Below are 15711 nucleotides of genomic sequence, written 5' to 3'. Positions count from 1 at the left end.
ACTTTTGTTTAACTGTAACACCATTACATCCGATTTTGCCTTCTCTCTTTCAAACTGCAGACTGAACTCTACCATATTATGATCGCTGCTTCCTAAGTGTTCCCTTACTTTAAGATCTTTTATAAAGTCTGGTTCATTACATAGCACTAGGTCCAAAATAGCTTGCTTCCTTGTGGGCTCCATGACAAGCTGTTCCAAAAAGCCATCCTGCAACATTCCAAGAATTCCCTTTCTTTGGATCCACTGGCAACATTATTTACCTAGTCCACCTGCAGATTGAAGTCCCCCATGATCACCATGACCTTGCCTTTCTGACATGCCTTTTCTATTTCCCGGTACATGTTGCACCTCTGGTCCTGACCACTGTTAGGAGGTCTGTACATAACTCCCAATATGGTTTTTTTGCCTTTGTGGTTCCTCAATTCCACCCACACTGTAACATCCTTAATCTTAACCATGAGGTACACTGGAGCATGATCAGAGATAGCAATATTACCAATCAAAGTCATTGGAGTTTGTACGGGAATCAAAAACATTCTTTAGGTATCAACTCCATCCTGTTCCCTGGCAACAATCAGATTAATTATATTCACAAGCCTCGTGTCACACTTGATTCCAAGAGTCTAGCTTCATATTCATGCCAATACCAAGTTCACCTCATACCAACTGTGTTAGTTTGGTAGACTTCATCCTGGTCTCAGTTCATCTGCTGCTGAAACCTCAACCTATGTCTTTGTCACTTACAGACACAACTACTCCAATACACATCTGGCTGATTTCCAGTTCTATCCTCCATAGTCTGGAAGTCATTCAAAACCCTGTTGCCAGTGTCTTAGCTTACAGCAAGTTGCACTCCCATATTGCTCTGCACTCGCTGACCTAAACTGGCTTCCAATTAAGCATTATCTTGATTTTAAAAATTCCCACTGGGGGCAGTACAGTGGCTCAGTAGTTCGCTCTGCTGCCTCACAGCGCCAAGGACTAGGGTTCCAATCCAGCCTTGGGCGACTGTCTGCGTGTAACTTGTATATTCTCCCTGTCTCTGTGTGGGTTTCCTCTGGTTTCCTCCTGCGGTTCAAAGATGAATTTGCCATGTTAAATTGCCCATAGTGTTCAGGGATATGTAGGTGTAATGCACCTAAGCATTAGTCAGGGCAAATGTAAAATGCAATTAGGTAGGGGAATGGGTCTGGGTAAGATATTCTTTGGAGAGACAGTGTGGACTTGTTGGGCCAAATGGCCTGTTTCCATACTTTAGGGATTCTATGATTCTAAGTTTTACAAAGCAATGGTCTTGCTTCTTCGTACCTCTATAATATCATTCAACTTGGATTGGTTAGCCCAGCTGGCTAGATAGCTGGTTTACAATGCAGATTGGTTTCAATTCCTGTACTGGCTGAGGTTAACATTAAGGTCCCAACTTCTCAACCTTGCCCCTCTCCTGAGGCATGGTGACCTTTAGGTAACCAGTTGTCTCTCTCGAATGAATGCAGCCCTATGGGTCTCTGGGACTTTGATGACTTTTAGTCGATAGTTTTCCCCTATCCTGCTTGGAATAGGATCAAAAACGAGAGGATACAGATATAAAATAATTTGTAAAAGAAGTGCAATCTGAGAAAATAAAACATCTACACACAAGGCAGCAAGAGTTCAGAATGTACTGTATGGAAATGTGACGAACGTAGGTTCCTTTTTTATGACTTGTGATCTCAAGCACAAGTGGAGTGGGCAATGAGATGACGGGACAGATGCTGAAGAACTGAGAGAACAGGATGAAGGGGAGAACAAAGGGGAAAATGACGCTCTCCATGTGTATGATAGAGCTCCCTTATGTTGGGCGCCACAAGCCAGATAGAACCCAACTGTCAACTGCTTCCAGTAGATGACTGCAAAGTACAGCGGATCATTGTGGAATGGTAAGTAGTTGTTGGTCATCAGTCCTGCATTTAGCTCGCTGTGTGGGGTGTACTGCAGGCTCTTGTAATTTTGTTTGAGCATGTTTTTACCGAATGATAATAAGAGCTCATTTTGGAATTGTCCGATTGCTTACCTGTATATTCCTGGTGACATCTTAGAGCCATATTGTCATAAAGATGTACAGCATGGAAACAGACCCTTCGGTCCAACCCGTCCATGCCGACCAGATATCCCAACCCAATATAGTCCCACCTGCCAGCACCTGGCCCATATCTCTCCAAACCCTTCCTATTCATATACCCATCCAAATGCCTCTTAAATGTTGCAATTGTACCAGCCTCCACCACATCCTCTGGCAGCTCATTCCATATATTTTCATTTCTGCATGAAAACATTGCCCCCGAGGTCTCTTTTATATCTTTCCCCTCTCACACTAAACTTATGCCCTCTACTTCTGGAATTCCTGCCCCCAGGGAAAAGACTTTGTCTATTTATCCTATCCATGCCCCTCAAATTTTGTAAACCTCTATAAGGTCACCCCTCAGCCTCCAACGCTCCAGGGAAAACAGCCCCAGCCTGTTCAGGCTCTCCCTATAGCTCAAATCCTCCAACCCTGGCAACATCCTTGTAAATCTTTTCTAAACACTTTCAAGTTTCACATCAACTCTCCGACAGGAAGAAGACCAGAATTGCATGCAATATTCCAACAGTGGCCTAACCAATGCCCTGTACAGCCGCATCATGACCTCCCAACTCCTGTACTCAATACTCTGACCAATAAAAGGAAAGCATACCAAACGCAGCCTTCACTATCCTATCTACCTGCGACTCACTTTCAAGGAGCTATGAACCTGCACTCCAAGGTCTCTTTGTTCAGCAACACTCCCTAGGACCTTACCATTAAGAGTATAAGTCCTGCTAAGATTTACTTTCCCAAAATACAGCACCATCTGCCACTTCTCAGCCCATTGGCCCATCTGGTCCAGATCCTGTTGTAATCTGAGGTAACCCTCTTCACTGTCCACTACACCTCCAATTTTGGTGTCACCTGCAAACTTATTAATTGTATCTCTTGTGCTCGCATCCAAATCATTTATATAAATGACCAAAAGTAGAGGACCCAGCACCGATCCTTGTGGCACTCCACTGGTCACAGGTCTCCAGTCTGAAAAACAACCCTCCACCACCGCCCTCTGTCTTCTACCTTTGAGCCAGTTCTGTATCCAAATGGCTAGTTCTCCCTGTACTCCATGAGATCTAACCTTGCTAAACAGTCTCCCATGGGGAACCTTGTTGAACGCGTTACTGAAGTCCATATAGAACACATCTACTGCTCTGCCCTCATCAATCTTCTTTGTTACTTCTTCAAAAAACACGATTTCCCACGCACAAAGCCATGTTGACTATCCCTAATTAGTCCTTGCCTTTCCAAATACATGTACATCCTGTCCCTCAGGATTCCCTCCAACAACTTGCCCACCACTGAGGTCAGGCTCACTGGTCTAAAATTGAAAAACACCTGGAGTTCAAGGGGTTTAGGGTGTAGGTTTGCTCACTGAGCTGTAAGTTTGATATCAAGATGTTTCATTACCTGGCTAGGTAACATCAGTGGCGACCTCCAAGTGAAGCAAAGCTGTTGTCTCCTGCTTTCTATTTATATCTTTCTCCTGGATACGGTTCTTGGGGTTTGTGGTGATGTCATTTCCTGTTCGTTTTCTGAGGGGTTGATAGATGGCATCTAGATCTATGCGTTTGTTTATGGCGTTGTGGTTGGAGTGCAAGCCCTCTAGGAATTCTCTGGCATGTCTTTGCTTAGCCTGTCCCAGGATAGGTGTGTTGTCGCAGTCGAAATGGTGGTTTTATTCATCCGTGTGTAGGGCTACGAGGGAGAGTGGGTCGTGTCTTTTTGTGGCTAGCTGGTGTTCATGTATCCTGGTGGCTAACTTTCTTCCTGTTTGTCCTACGTAGTGTTTGTGGCAGTCCTTGCATGGAATTTTGTAGATGACGTTGGTTTTGTCCATGGGTTGTACTGGGTCTTTTAAGTTTGTTACTTTTTGTTTGAGAGTTCAGAAAGTTAAGGAAATAAAAGCAGAGAAAGAAGAAGAAAAAGTAAAAGCGGATGGAGCAGAATGTGCTCCAGGCAGGAGTCCACACGCTGAGCTGCTACTCTGCCACCATCACTCAGATAGATGGGTTGCGTTTTTTCAAAACAACAGTGTGGGGACATTGTGATGATGACTTGTTTCAAGTGAAAGATGGTGTCAGTGAGTAGATGGCCATTAAGAATGTCAGTTAGCATGGAAACTAGGAGGAATAGAAATAGCAGATGTGGTCATGGTCACCTTCCAAAACTTTGTAGACACTGGAAGAGTTCCTATGGATTGGAGTCTAGCTAATATAACCACACCATTTAAAGAAGGCAGGCAGACAGAAAACAGCAAATTATGGCTTGACATCAACAGTAATAAGATGCTAATTATGAAAAATGCAACAGCAGAGTTTTTGAAAAGTAGGTGATAGGATTTTGGGCAGAGTCAGCATGGATTTATGAAACTGTTGGAATGTTTTTGAAGCTGTAACTATTAGAGTGGATAAGGGGGAACCAATGAATGGGATTTATTTGGATTGTTAGAAGGCTTTCATTTAAGGTGTCACATAAAAGACTAGCATGCATAATTAAAGCACATGAGATTAGAGGTAATGGACTGAAATGGATTAAGAGTTGTTTGGCAAACTGGAAACAAAGAGCAGGAATAAACAGGTCTTATTCTGATGGGAAGGTGGTAAATACCCAGGTATTAGAGAGATCAGTGCTTGGACCCTAGCTACTCCCAATATATATTTATGATGAGTTAGTTGAGGAAACTATATGTCATATTTCGCAGATGACAAATCTGAGTGGGAGGGTATTCTTTGAGGAGGATGCAGAGAAGCTTCAGTGTGATTTGAATAAGTTGAGTAAGTGGGAAATACATGGCAGATGCAGTGTCATGTGGATAAATGTCAGGGTATCCACTTTGCTTGCAAAAACAAGCAGGCAGATTATTATCTGAATAAGGATAGATTAGGAAAGGGGAACTGCACTGAGACCTCAATATCTTTGTACACCAGTTACTGAAAGTAAAAATGTAGGTGCAGCAGGTGGTGAAGAAGGCAAATAGTATGATGGCCTTCAAAGCAAGATTTAAACATGGGAGCAGGATATTTTGTTGCAATTGTACATGGCATTGGTAACACCACACCTCGGAGTATTGTGTGTAGTCATGCACTCTAATCGAGGAAGGATGTGCTGTTTGTTGAGGGAAAACAAAGAAGGTTCACCAGACCAGGCATGGAAGGACTGACATCCAGGGAGAGACTGGATTGGTTAGGACTATTTCACTGCAGTTTACAAGAATGAGGGGTAGATCTTAGAAATTTATAAACGTCTAACGGGATTAAACAGCACTGATGCAGGAGGAATGGTCTTGATGACCAGGGTGTCCAGAACCAGAGATCATGGTCTAAGGATATGGGGTAGGCCTTTCAGGACAGAGATGAGGAGAAATGTCTTCACCCAGAGAGTGTGAGCCTGTGCAATTCTCTGTCATAGTAAATTGCTGAAGTTAAAAACTGAAGACTTTCAAGAAAGATGCAGATACAGTTCTTAGGATTAAAGGGATCAAACAGTATTGAGAGAAAGTGGGAGCAGGGAACAGAGTTGGATGACTGACCACGATCATATTAAATTGCAAATCAAGTTCAAAAGTCCAAATGGCCTACACTCCTGCTCCTATTTTCTATGGAGCTGTGCTACCATTGAGTCAACCTGAAAAGTTTATAATGAAACAAAATCACAGTTTAAAATATGTCATCTAAACTCTTCCTTAATTAATACTGGGCATGTCCAACAAGGAAGGGCACAATGCTCGAAATGGTACTTGGCAATGACGCAGTTTTGGAAAAAGTAGTCGTAACTAAAGAAAATCTAATTTCTTTCATTTTCAACGTGAACCTAAGGAAAGGTGTTGCATTATAAAAGATGCATTTGAAGAATGAATGAAAATTGAAAGTTGAAAGGACAATATATTAACAGCAAACCAGCAGTGACATACATATGAAAACCATGTTATTTCTCTACAAGTTTATTATATTCTTTCATGAGGCATTAGCTTTGCTGGCAAGGCCAACATTTCTTACCCATCCCTGATTAACATTGCTACCTTCTCAATGAGCTACCTTCTTAAAATTACAGCAGGTCACTTGTTGTAGGTACACACACAGTTTGCTAGGTAGGGAATTCTAGAACTCTAACCAAACCATAGTGAAGGAACAGCAATGTAGGAACAACACCAAGTCAAAACGGTGTGGAACTTAAAGGGGAATTTACACTGTGTCGTTCGAGGAATCTGTTGACTTTGTTCTTCTAAGTGGAAAAGGGTTATTGCTGCTACTCTGTGTTGGTGATGAATGGAGTGCAATAAAGCTGGCTTTTTTGTCCTGGATGGTGGTCTGTGTTGCTTCAGCTGCATACACTCAAGCAGGTGGAACTTATTTCAGCAGACTCCTGACTTGTGTCTTACAAATGGTGAACAGCTTTTGGGGGTCAGGAGATGACACAAAGACTTCTTGCCTGTTATGTAATTACTCTTCTAGCATTAGTATTTACATGCCAGGTCCAATTAAGTTTCTATTCAATGACAACCCCAATCTCTATCTTGGTGGAGAGCTCCAGCAAGACACGACAAGCCAGAGGAACAACTCCTCATCTTCCATTTGGGTTCCTTACAGCAACGAAAGTAGCAAATTGCAAAACATTTTACAGGCAGATAAGCAAGATAATATTCAATTTACAATTAGAAATCATATGGTATTTCAAAATGAAGTGCTCTGGTTTCCTCCCATAGTCCAAAGATGGGCTGCTTAGGTGCATTGGCTATGGTAAATCTGGAGTTACAGGGATGGGGTGGGTCTGGGTGGGATCCTCTTCAGAGGATTGGTGTGGACCCGATGGGTTGATTGGCCTGCCGCCACACTGTAGGGATTCTATGAAATATCAAATTTTAGAAGGGTTGGCCACAGTTCACGTACTGCAGACAGTGTTCAACTCCCTAAAAGGGAGAGTATCAGAGCCACAGGGAAGGAAAAGTGAAAAGTGACTTTTGCTACAGGATAGTAAAAGGTTGTGACTATCATTGCAGTATTTTAGTTAGAATAGAGATTGTTGAAAAGTATCTAATAGAGTTTTCAAAATTACAGTACAGTGAAGGACTATTCCTTGTATTTGGCACATTGTCCTTTATTACCAATGTTATAAGAATTATGGAGAACTTTTGCACCAAAGACTAGACTGCTTTACAACAACTGTATAAAAGGAGGCAGAGACCAAAACATTATTTAAAAGAAAACAGAATAAAGTGTCTGAAAATAGTATGAATTGACACAAAGGGCAAGGAAATGTGATTAGAGTAGGTATCTCTAACTGAGGAACTGGCACAGCACAGGAGTAATAGACAAATATCCTGTTGTGATGTGGCTACCAAGATTGTGTAGTTGGCATCTGTGGAATTATTGAACTTGCATTTCCAGGAGAGATGATGGGAAGAAAAATAATTTTAAAATCTACAGAATACACAAAGTCCTCTGCAATGGTTTCAATCTGCCTAACCATACAAATTAGGAAAATATAAGTTAGAAAAATCAACAGTTACCAGGAATGAACAACAATCTCAATTTATACATGAAATAATGATATAGGTTATAAACAATTTAGATTATCTTGGTCTGATTTTAATAGTGTCTCTTCCTCACATATAGACAAGGCAAGAAGGGTCCACCGCTGATGGAATCATTCTTAGCAGTTATTGGGAGCTTTATTGGGATGCGTGCCCTGTGCTCATTGTCCTCCCACCCTCCCTGATCACAGTCAATACTCCTCCCTTTGCACCTCTTTTTCTTTCTTTTAGTCACCAAGATACATGTCAATTTAATCACTTGCTTTTACAAGACTTTGAAGTTTGTCTGTTAACCTGTAATAATACTGCCCAATTTTTTTATGTCTGCTGACAAGGAATGATCTACTTTGGGCAATTTGAAAAGGTAGCAAGTTAGGTAATGACTCTTGTTCAGGTGTTGCCTGGTTTCAAATCCATTCTTTACTAATAGTCTGCTTTGTCTGTTGGCCTAGTTTCTACAAGCCCAGAACTCAAGCATAAAATTGCCACTAAAATGGAATTTGTAGTCAGAATCTGGCATTACAAATAGAAATCAGATAGAACAATTATACAAAAGAAGGTGCTCTTCCAAGATCAAAACTGTGCCACATTATTGTGGAAGAGGACTTTAGTGACTTAAATAGTCTTGACATGGGCACTGGATGCCTGAAACAGAAAATGCACTATTCCTCAAATGTAACACCCTACATTTTTAAGGGCACGACATTACATGCTCGGGAATGACTAAAAAAAAACATGGCGGCAAACTATTTGGAGACAAAACAGGATTGTAGAATTGTTTCAACACAGGAAGCCATTCAGCCTGTTGTGTCAGTGCTGGTCCTCTGCAGAAACAAGTCATCTCATGACACCCACTGCCCTCTCCATAGCCCTGCATGTTTCCTTTTCAGTTAGTGATCAAATCTCAAAAACCTCAATTGAACCTGCATCCACTGCACACTCATGCACCCCATTCTGTATCCTAACTACTTGCTGTACAGAAACTACTCAAATCCATGCCTACTCATTCTTAAACATTACACCAATGAGAACAGTTTCTCCAGAAATACAGTGCCCACACTTCTCAGTTTTGAATACCCCTGTCAAATGTTCTTTTATTCCACGAGTTTGAACTTGCTTACAAATCAGTTGCATAACACTTTATCCAATGCTTAATGGAACTGCTTGCACTCAGTATTAGCATTACCATCATCAATCCGATCTCTTAGAAAAGTATTCAAGCAAGTTAGTGAAAGATGATTAGCTCGTAACAAATATTGACAAGTGTGGCATATACAAGATAAAAAATTCTCTTTCATATTGCAAGACCACAAAATTTACAAAGAAAATTTAAGATTTATCCAGTGGTGAGAAAGAACAGGTAAAAGCGATCATATTAAATCTGAGGATCTGCTAAATTCAAAGAGACAAATGCAAGATGTTAAAATCTAAGTTGTAATATGGAAAGTTGGACAGTGGAATAGACAAGAGGAGAAGTTACTCAGACTGCTTGTAAACTAACTTCTTCCATGTAGAGGGTGGTGTGTGCATAGAGTGGGCTGCCAAAAGGAATGGTGGAAGTGGGTACAATTATGACATTTAAAATGCACCAGATAGGTACATAAATAGGAAGGGTTATGAGGCATATGAGCCAGTTGATGGCAAATGGGACAGATTACGTTAGGATATCTGGTCATTGTAGATAGGTTGGACTGAAGAGGCTGTCTCTGTACTGTAAAAGCTGAAAATGTGTTGCTGGAAAAGCGCAGCAGGTCAGGCAACATCAAAGGAGCAGGAGAATCGACGTTTCGGCATGAGCCCTTCTTCAGGAATGAGGAGAGTGTGCCAAGCAGGCTAAGATAAAAGGTAGAGAGGAGGGACTTGGGGGAGGGGCGTTGGAAATGCGATAGGTGGAAGGAGGTTAAGGTGAGGGTGATAGGCCGGAGTGGGGGTGGGCACGGAGAGGTCAGGAAGAAGATTGCAGGTGAGAAAGGTGGTGCTGAGTTCGAGGGTTGGGACTGAGACAAGGTGGGGGGAGGGGAAATGAGGAAAATTTCACAAGGGATGAACTCAGATTTCTCCGGTTTCCTCATCCTGACCTCTCCGCCCCCACCCCCACTCCAGCTTATCACCCTCACCTTAACCTCCTTCCACCTATCGCATTTCCAATCCCCTCCCCCAAGTCCCTCCTCCCTACTTTTTAATCTTAGCCTGTTTGGCACACTTTCCTCATTCCTGAAGAAGGGCTCATGCCCGAAATGTCGACTCTCCTGCTCCTTGGATGCTGCCTGACCTGCTGCGTTTTTCCAGCAACAGCTCTGATCTCCAGCATCTGCAGTCCTCACTTTCTCCTTCTGTACTGTAAAACTCTACGACTCTATATTAGTTGCAGGAAAGATCAGATTTAGAGTCATAGAAATGTACAGCATAGAAACAGTCCCTTCGGTCCAACTTGTCCATGCCGACCAGATGCTGACCCTTTCAAGCCTCACCCTCACCTAATCTAGTCCCATTTGCCAGCACTTGACCCATATCACCTTCAACCCTTCCTATTCATATAGCCATCCATATATCTTTTAAATGGTGTAATTGTATCAGCCTCCACCACTTCCTCTGGCCGCTCATTCATACACGCACCACTCTGTGAAAAAGTTGTGTCTTAGATCCCTTTTGTATCTTTCCCCTCTCACCCTAAACCTATGCCCTCTAGTTCTGGACTCCCCCACCTCAAGAAAAAGACCTTGTCTATTTATTCTATCCATGCCCCTCGTGATTTTATAAACTTCTATAAGGTCACCTCTCAGCCTCTGACTCTACAGGGAAAACAACCCCAGCCTATTCAGCTTGCCCCATAGCTCAAATCCTTCAAACCTGGCAACATCCTTGTAAATCTTTTCTGAAGCCTTTCATGTTTCACACCATCCTTCCGTTAGGAAGGAGACCAGAATTGCACGCAATATTCCACAAGTGGCCTAACTAACATCCTGTACCGTCATATGATTTTCCAACTCCTATACTCAATGCTCTGACCAACAAAGGAAAGCATACCAAACGCCTTCTTTACTGTCTTATCTATCTGCAACTCCACTTTCAAGGAGCTATGAACCTGCACTCCAAGATCTCTTTGTTCACCAACACTTCCCTGGACCTTACCATCAAGTGTATAACTCCTGCTAATATTTAATTTTCTAAAATGCAGCACCTCACATTTATTCAAATTAAACACCATCTGCCATTTCTCAGCTCATTGGCCCATCTGATCAAGTTCCTGTTGCCCTATGAGGTAACCTTCTTCGCTGTCCACTACATCTCCAATTTTGGTGTCATCTGCAAACTTACTAACTCTTATGTTCACATCCAAATCATTTATATAAATGGCAAAGAGCAGTAGACCCAGCACTGATCCTGTGGCACACCACTGATCACAGGCCTCCTGTCTGTAAAGCAATCCTCCACCACTACCTTCTCTCTTCTAGCTTCGAACCAGTTCTGTATCCAAATAGCTAGACCTCTCTATATTCCAGGAGATGTAATCTTGCTAACCAGTCTCCAATGAGTTGAACTTCTTACTTAAGCATGTGGATGTAGGTTTGCTCGCAGAGCTGGAAGGTTCATTTCCAGATGTTTCGTCACCCTACTAGGTAACATCTTCAGTGGGTTTCCGGGCAAAGCACTGCTGATGTTTCCTGCTTTCTATTTATATGTTTGGATTTCTTTGGTTGGTGATGTCATTTCCTGTGGTGATGTCACTTCCTGTTCTTTTACTCAGGGGGTGGTAAATGGGGTCTAACTCGATGTGTGTGTTGATAGAGTTCCAGTTGGAGTGCTATGCTTCTAGGAGTTCTCACGTGTGTCTCTGTTTGGCTTGTCTTCGGGTGGATTTGTTGTCCCAGTCGAAATGGTGTCCTTCCTTATCTGTTTGTAAGGATACTAATGAGAGAGGGTCACCTAGTAGGGTGATGAAATGTCTGGAAATGAACCTTCCAACTCAGTGAGCAAACCTACATCCAGAACCTCAACTTGAGCTACAAATCTTCTCAAAGCCTTACTGAAGTCCGTATAGATCACATCCACTGCTCTGCCCTCAAGGATGTTTGAAAAGAAATTGGTGATTTTTGCTTATAATTTCAAAATGCACTCTCACCAAAAATCTTTGTGATTACTTCTATGTTTGCAGATTGGAAATTTGTAAATTTGGAAGGTTTTGTTCCTCTTTCCATGATCCAAAATATTTTGTTTTTGCCAAATTATGATTCCCTGAATAGCCAATAAATTATTAATTATTAATAATCAATATTTAAAATAATAATGTATACATGCTACTTTACAAATGATTTTCAAGATATTTCTGAACATAAGCACATTAAGGCAAATCAAACACTTTGTTTCAAACATTTACACCTCAGCACAGCCAAACTCTTTACCATGATTGAGCACTTTGCAAGGTAAAAATCTAAGAAATAATACATGTTTCCACTATTTAATTCAGAGAATACAGCACTTATCTGCTTTAAACAAACGTGTGCTGTTTAAGAAAACAGAATTTCAATAAAAATGAAATCAGTCATAGGTCTTCATTGTAGTCAACGTACAGAGGCTATTAAAAAACAGATTGTATTAAAAATTATTTAAAACTGTCTGCCAAAGATCAGTATTCATACCTTAGCATGCAGTCTATACTTTATTCTTACACAGGACCTTAAAACACAGACTTCCTCTCACAATACTCAAGCATTTAAACACAAGCTTTGTGTGGCTTAATCAAATCCTGATCTGAATTGTTTTCTTTTTTTTGAATCTCAGTGGTGTTCTGCACTATAGACCTTCACCTTTATTTCTCAATGGGCCATTGCATGTTATACTTAGGAAGACCCATTGCTGTAGTTGCTTTAAACAAAAATTAGATTTAGAAGAATTAAATCTTAGAAATGATAAACTCTTATTATAAAATTACACTTTGATCAATGCTACAGTTAAGTTCCAATAAACACAGTCATTTATTTGAATTTGTAATAAGCTTCTTGATCTATTTCAAATACATTCTGAGAACACAGGATCTTTTAGAATTCCACACTGAATACCCACATACCACATATTCTGATCACAGACCTAAAATGTTTTATTGTCCACAGTTAAGAATACCAACTTTATTTTCAAATTATAATAGTAGTTAAAGATTTACTCTTTGCTACTTTTAGATTTTTTTTACCATCACTGATGTAAGAACACTCAATGAAATTATATATAATCTCCAGTGAACAATGGAAACTACAATGTATAGTTTTGTATCACTGACAAAATGTGTCAATGCTTCAATTGATGGTACTGTATAAATACCAGAATGATTAGAATATTGTCTATTTAACTTAGTATTGTTTCAACAACAGCTGAGATTTGTTTTATAAAGTGCAGGAACAACTGTAAAAACATATTCAAATGCTTGTAAATCATCTTATCCTCAGGCCTTGAAGAAAATTAACCCTTAAGCAAAAAGATTCCATTACTTAGTTCTTAGCAATAGTGTAATGTAATTGTATTCGTCTCCCAAAATCTCTCTCCCTTTATCTATTGATTGATGAAGCAAGCTATTGTCTACTTCATGTTTAATATCCCTCTCAATTTGATGTTTGAATTTTACATTTTGAAAGTTAATACAAAACTCATAGCCAAATTGTAAACCTTAAGTATTATTTTTCAACATCTTTTAAAGAACAATTAGCAATCAAAAGGAGTCAGGGTAATGAGCTGTTTCAGTGATACATTCAAACTATTTGTTCGTTAAAACACTACAATTAATTATGGCATTTCAAAATTTCAACCCCCTTCTAGTATATAAAACACGTAACTAAACTAAAATATAGATGTTTCTAATGCTAATTTCTTATAGTTTCATAACAAAACCCGAAACAGATACAAAATCAGCAGTGTTGTATTAAAATATGTAGTGTTATATCAAAATATTTACCTTTACCCTAATAAAAAACAAGTACTTTTATTTCACTACATCATTATCTATTCATCCAGCTCAAGTGCAAAGCCCCAAATCCAACATCAACCGAAAGCAAAGGCCTGGATGATTTATGTAGCACAAAAGGCCCTGGTGGTGCTATTTGTGCGTCTCATAGCAACAAGTGCAGTTTCAGATCTCTCTCGCTCTCTCTCTCTCTTTCTCCCCCTCGTCCTCAAACCTTGGCACACTATTTCAGATACATTAAAAAGGGAGAATTAAAAGGAATAACCAACTAGGCTCAGTTTTAGTGTGTGTATAAACATACACCTGGGATTGGGTGTGGGGTACACACTCACCTTTGCTTTCCTGAGCCCCTCCTGTGTCTCTGCTGCCTGCTCTATATGGACCCATCTGCTGCTTTCTGCCGCAGGCCCAGCGCTGATCTTCACCCTGAAGAGCCTCTCTATGTGAGGGATGAGGTTCTCCAGCCTACCGCTGGCACTCAGTGGGATCACGAAATCCAGCATTCTCTTCCCCTGACCTCGATTCCGTAAACCGGGCCGTATTTTCTTCAAAGGGTGACAGTCCGGAGTACAGATCCGGAATCGTCCCCCCTCCCCCCAAACCCCTCTGCTCCGTTAGACCTACAGCAGGAAACGGCTGATCCTCTGCCTCCTCCTCCTCCTCCTCTTCGCCTCACTGCTACCTCGTTCGTTCATGATCCTGCGTCTCTTTTCTCTCTTTCTCTATTTCCTTCAATACTCGACACTTCCCTCTACAGGCTCAAAATGTGCTTCGTTTGCCTATTTGTTTACAACTCCATCTATTCACTTACCCATTTTTGCTTGGCCATTGGCTAGCTCCAATACCTGGAATTATATTTAAATGTCAAATAAAAATTAATTATGATTTATAAATTGTATATTAACAAAATAAAAATGTCTACATTTGTGCATTTATGCATCTTATATCATACCTTAGCATTGAATTGTTGTGGTTCTTTTCATAAACTGTATACACAGATTCTCAATCTCTATTTAATCAAAGTACAGTAGTGCCTCAACATACGAGCGACCCTGTTCACGAACAAATTGGTTTATGAACAGGATTGTACGTAAAATTTTGCTTCAACGTACGTACAAAATTCAAGGTACGAATGCAAAAAGCCCATGTGCGACCACATGGTTTCATTGTTCTGCTTTGCTACGCGTGCGTTGAATGCAAAAGCTCTCGGGCCCTGTGTGATCTCATTCAGTTTGTCTTTGGTGCGTGCGCTGTGGACATCGTTTGTTGCTACGTCTAAGTATTCTTACGCTATCCGAACAATGGGAAAAATTGATTAAGTTCGCGAACTTTTCGGTCACGAACCGGTCCCGGAATGGATTAAGTTTGTAAGTCGAGGCTCTACTGCCTTGGAATACATCGATAGAATTCATATCTTAATAATTCAAGCAAAAACCAGCGTAAAATAAGTCGATCTTGAAACATTGAAAAATGCATGATTGGGGGAGAGCAGTTATTTACGAAGATGTATATTTTTCATCTGGAAAAAAATTCTTAAGTTTTCATTTATATTCACAAAAACATTTTGTTTCAAAATAAAGTTTATTTTGAAATTCATTGACTACTGTTATACAATTGCAACCATTATTCATGTAGTGCAAGATTCAGAAACAACAGTGCAATGATGGTCAAATGATAGTTTTTGGTTTCATTGTTTGACTCAAGAAGATTGGTCAAAGAACTTTTTGATTTTGTCATATAGCACCCTGTGACTTTCAATCAGCCTTGCTTAGACAGCACACATGTCTAAAAAATTAGAAGATTAAAGTCCCATTCTAGTAACTTTAATGCAAAATATAGGCCAATACTTCATGCAGTATTGTAGTTAGGATAGTGAAGAAGGCATTTGGTATGCTTGCCTCTATTAGTCAGTGTATTGAGTATAGAAGTTGGAAGGTGATTCTGCCACTTTTGGAATATAATATGCAATTCTGGTCTCCCTGCTATAGGGGGAAACTTGCAAGGGTCCAAAAAAGATTTACAAGGATGATGCCAGGGTTGGAGGGTTTGAGCTATAGGGAGAAGCTGAATAGGCTGGGACAGTTTTCTCTGAAGCGTCGGAGGCTGATCTTATAGGGTTTTATAAAA

The 15711-nt window shown here is 40.5% G+C and overlaps 1 protein-coding gene across 1 annotated transcript in view; it reads right to left on the bottom strand.

The window, feature by feature from the left end:
• The window catches only part of zc3h12b (zinc finger CCCH-type containing 12B), a 95372-nt gene extending 81176 nt beyond the window's left edge, over positions 1–14196 (bottom strand). Inside the window, exon 1 of the mRNA XM_060832130.1 lies at positions 13917–14196. Within this exon, the coding sequence (XP_060688113.1) occupies positions 13917–14087 (171 nt within the window). The 5' untranslated portion in view covers positions 14088–14196. The remainder of the gene's footprint in view (positions 1–13916) is intronic.
• Between the last annotated feature and the right edge of the window lie 1515 nt (positions 14197–15711).

Source organism: Hemiscyllium ocellatum, chromosome 11 (genome assembly GCF_020745735.1).
Source record: "Hemiscyllium ocellatum isolate sHemOce1 chromosome 11, sHemOce1.pat.X.cur, whole genome shotgun sequence".
NCBI lineage: Eukaryota > Metazoa > Chordata > Chondrichthyes > Orectolobiformes > Hemiscylliidae > Hemiscyllium > Hemiscyllium ocellatum.
This window is presented reverse-complemented; position numbering and strand designations above follow the sequence as displayed.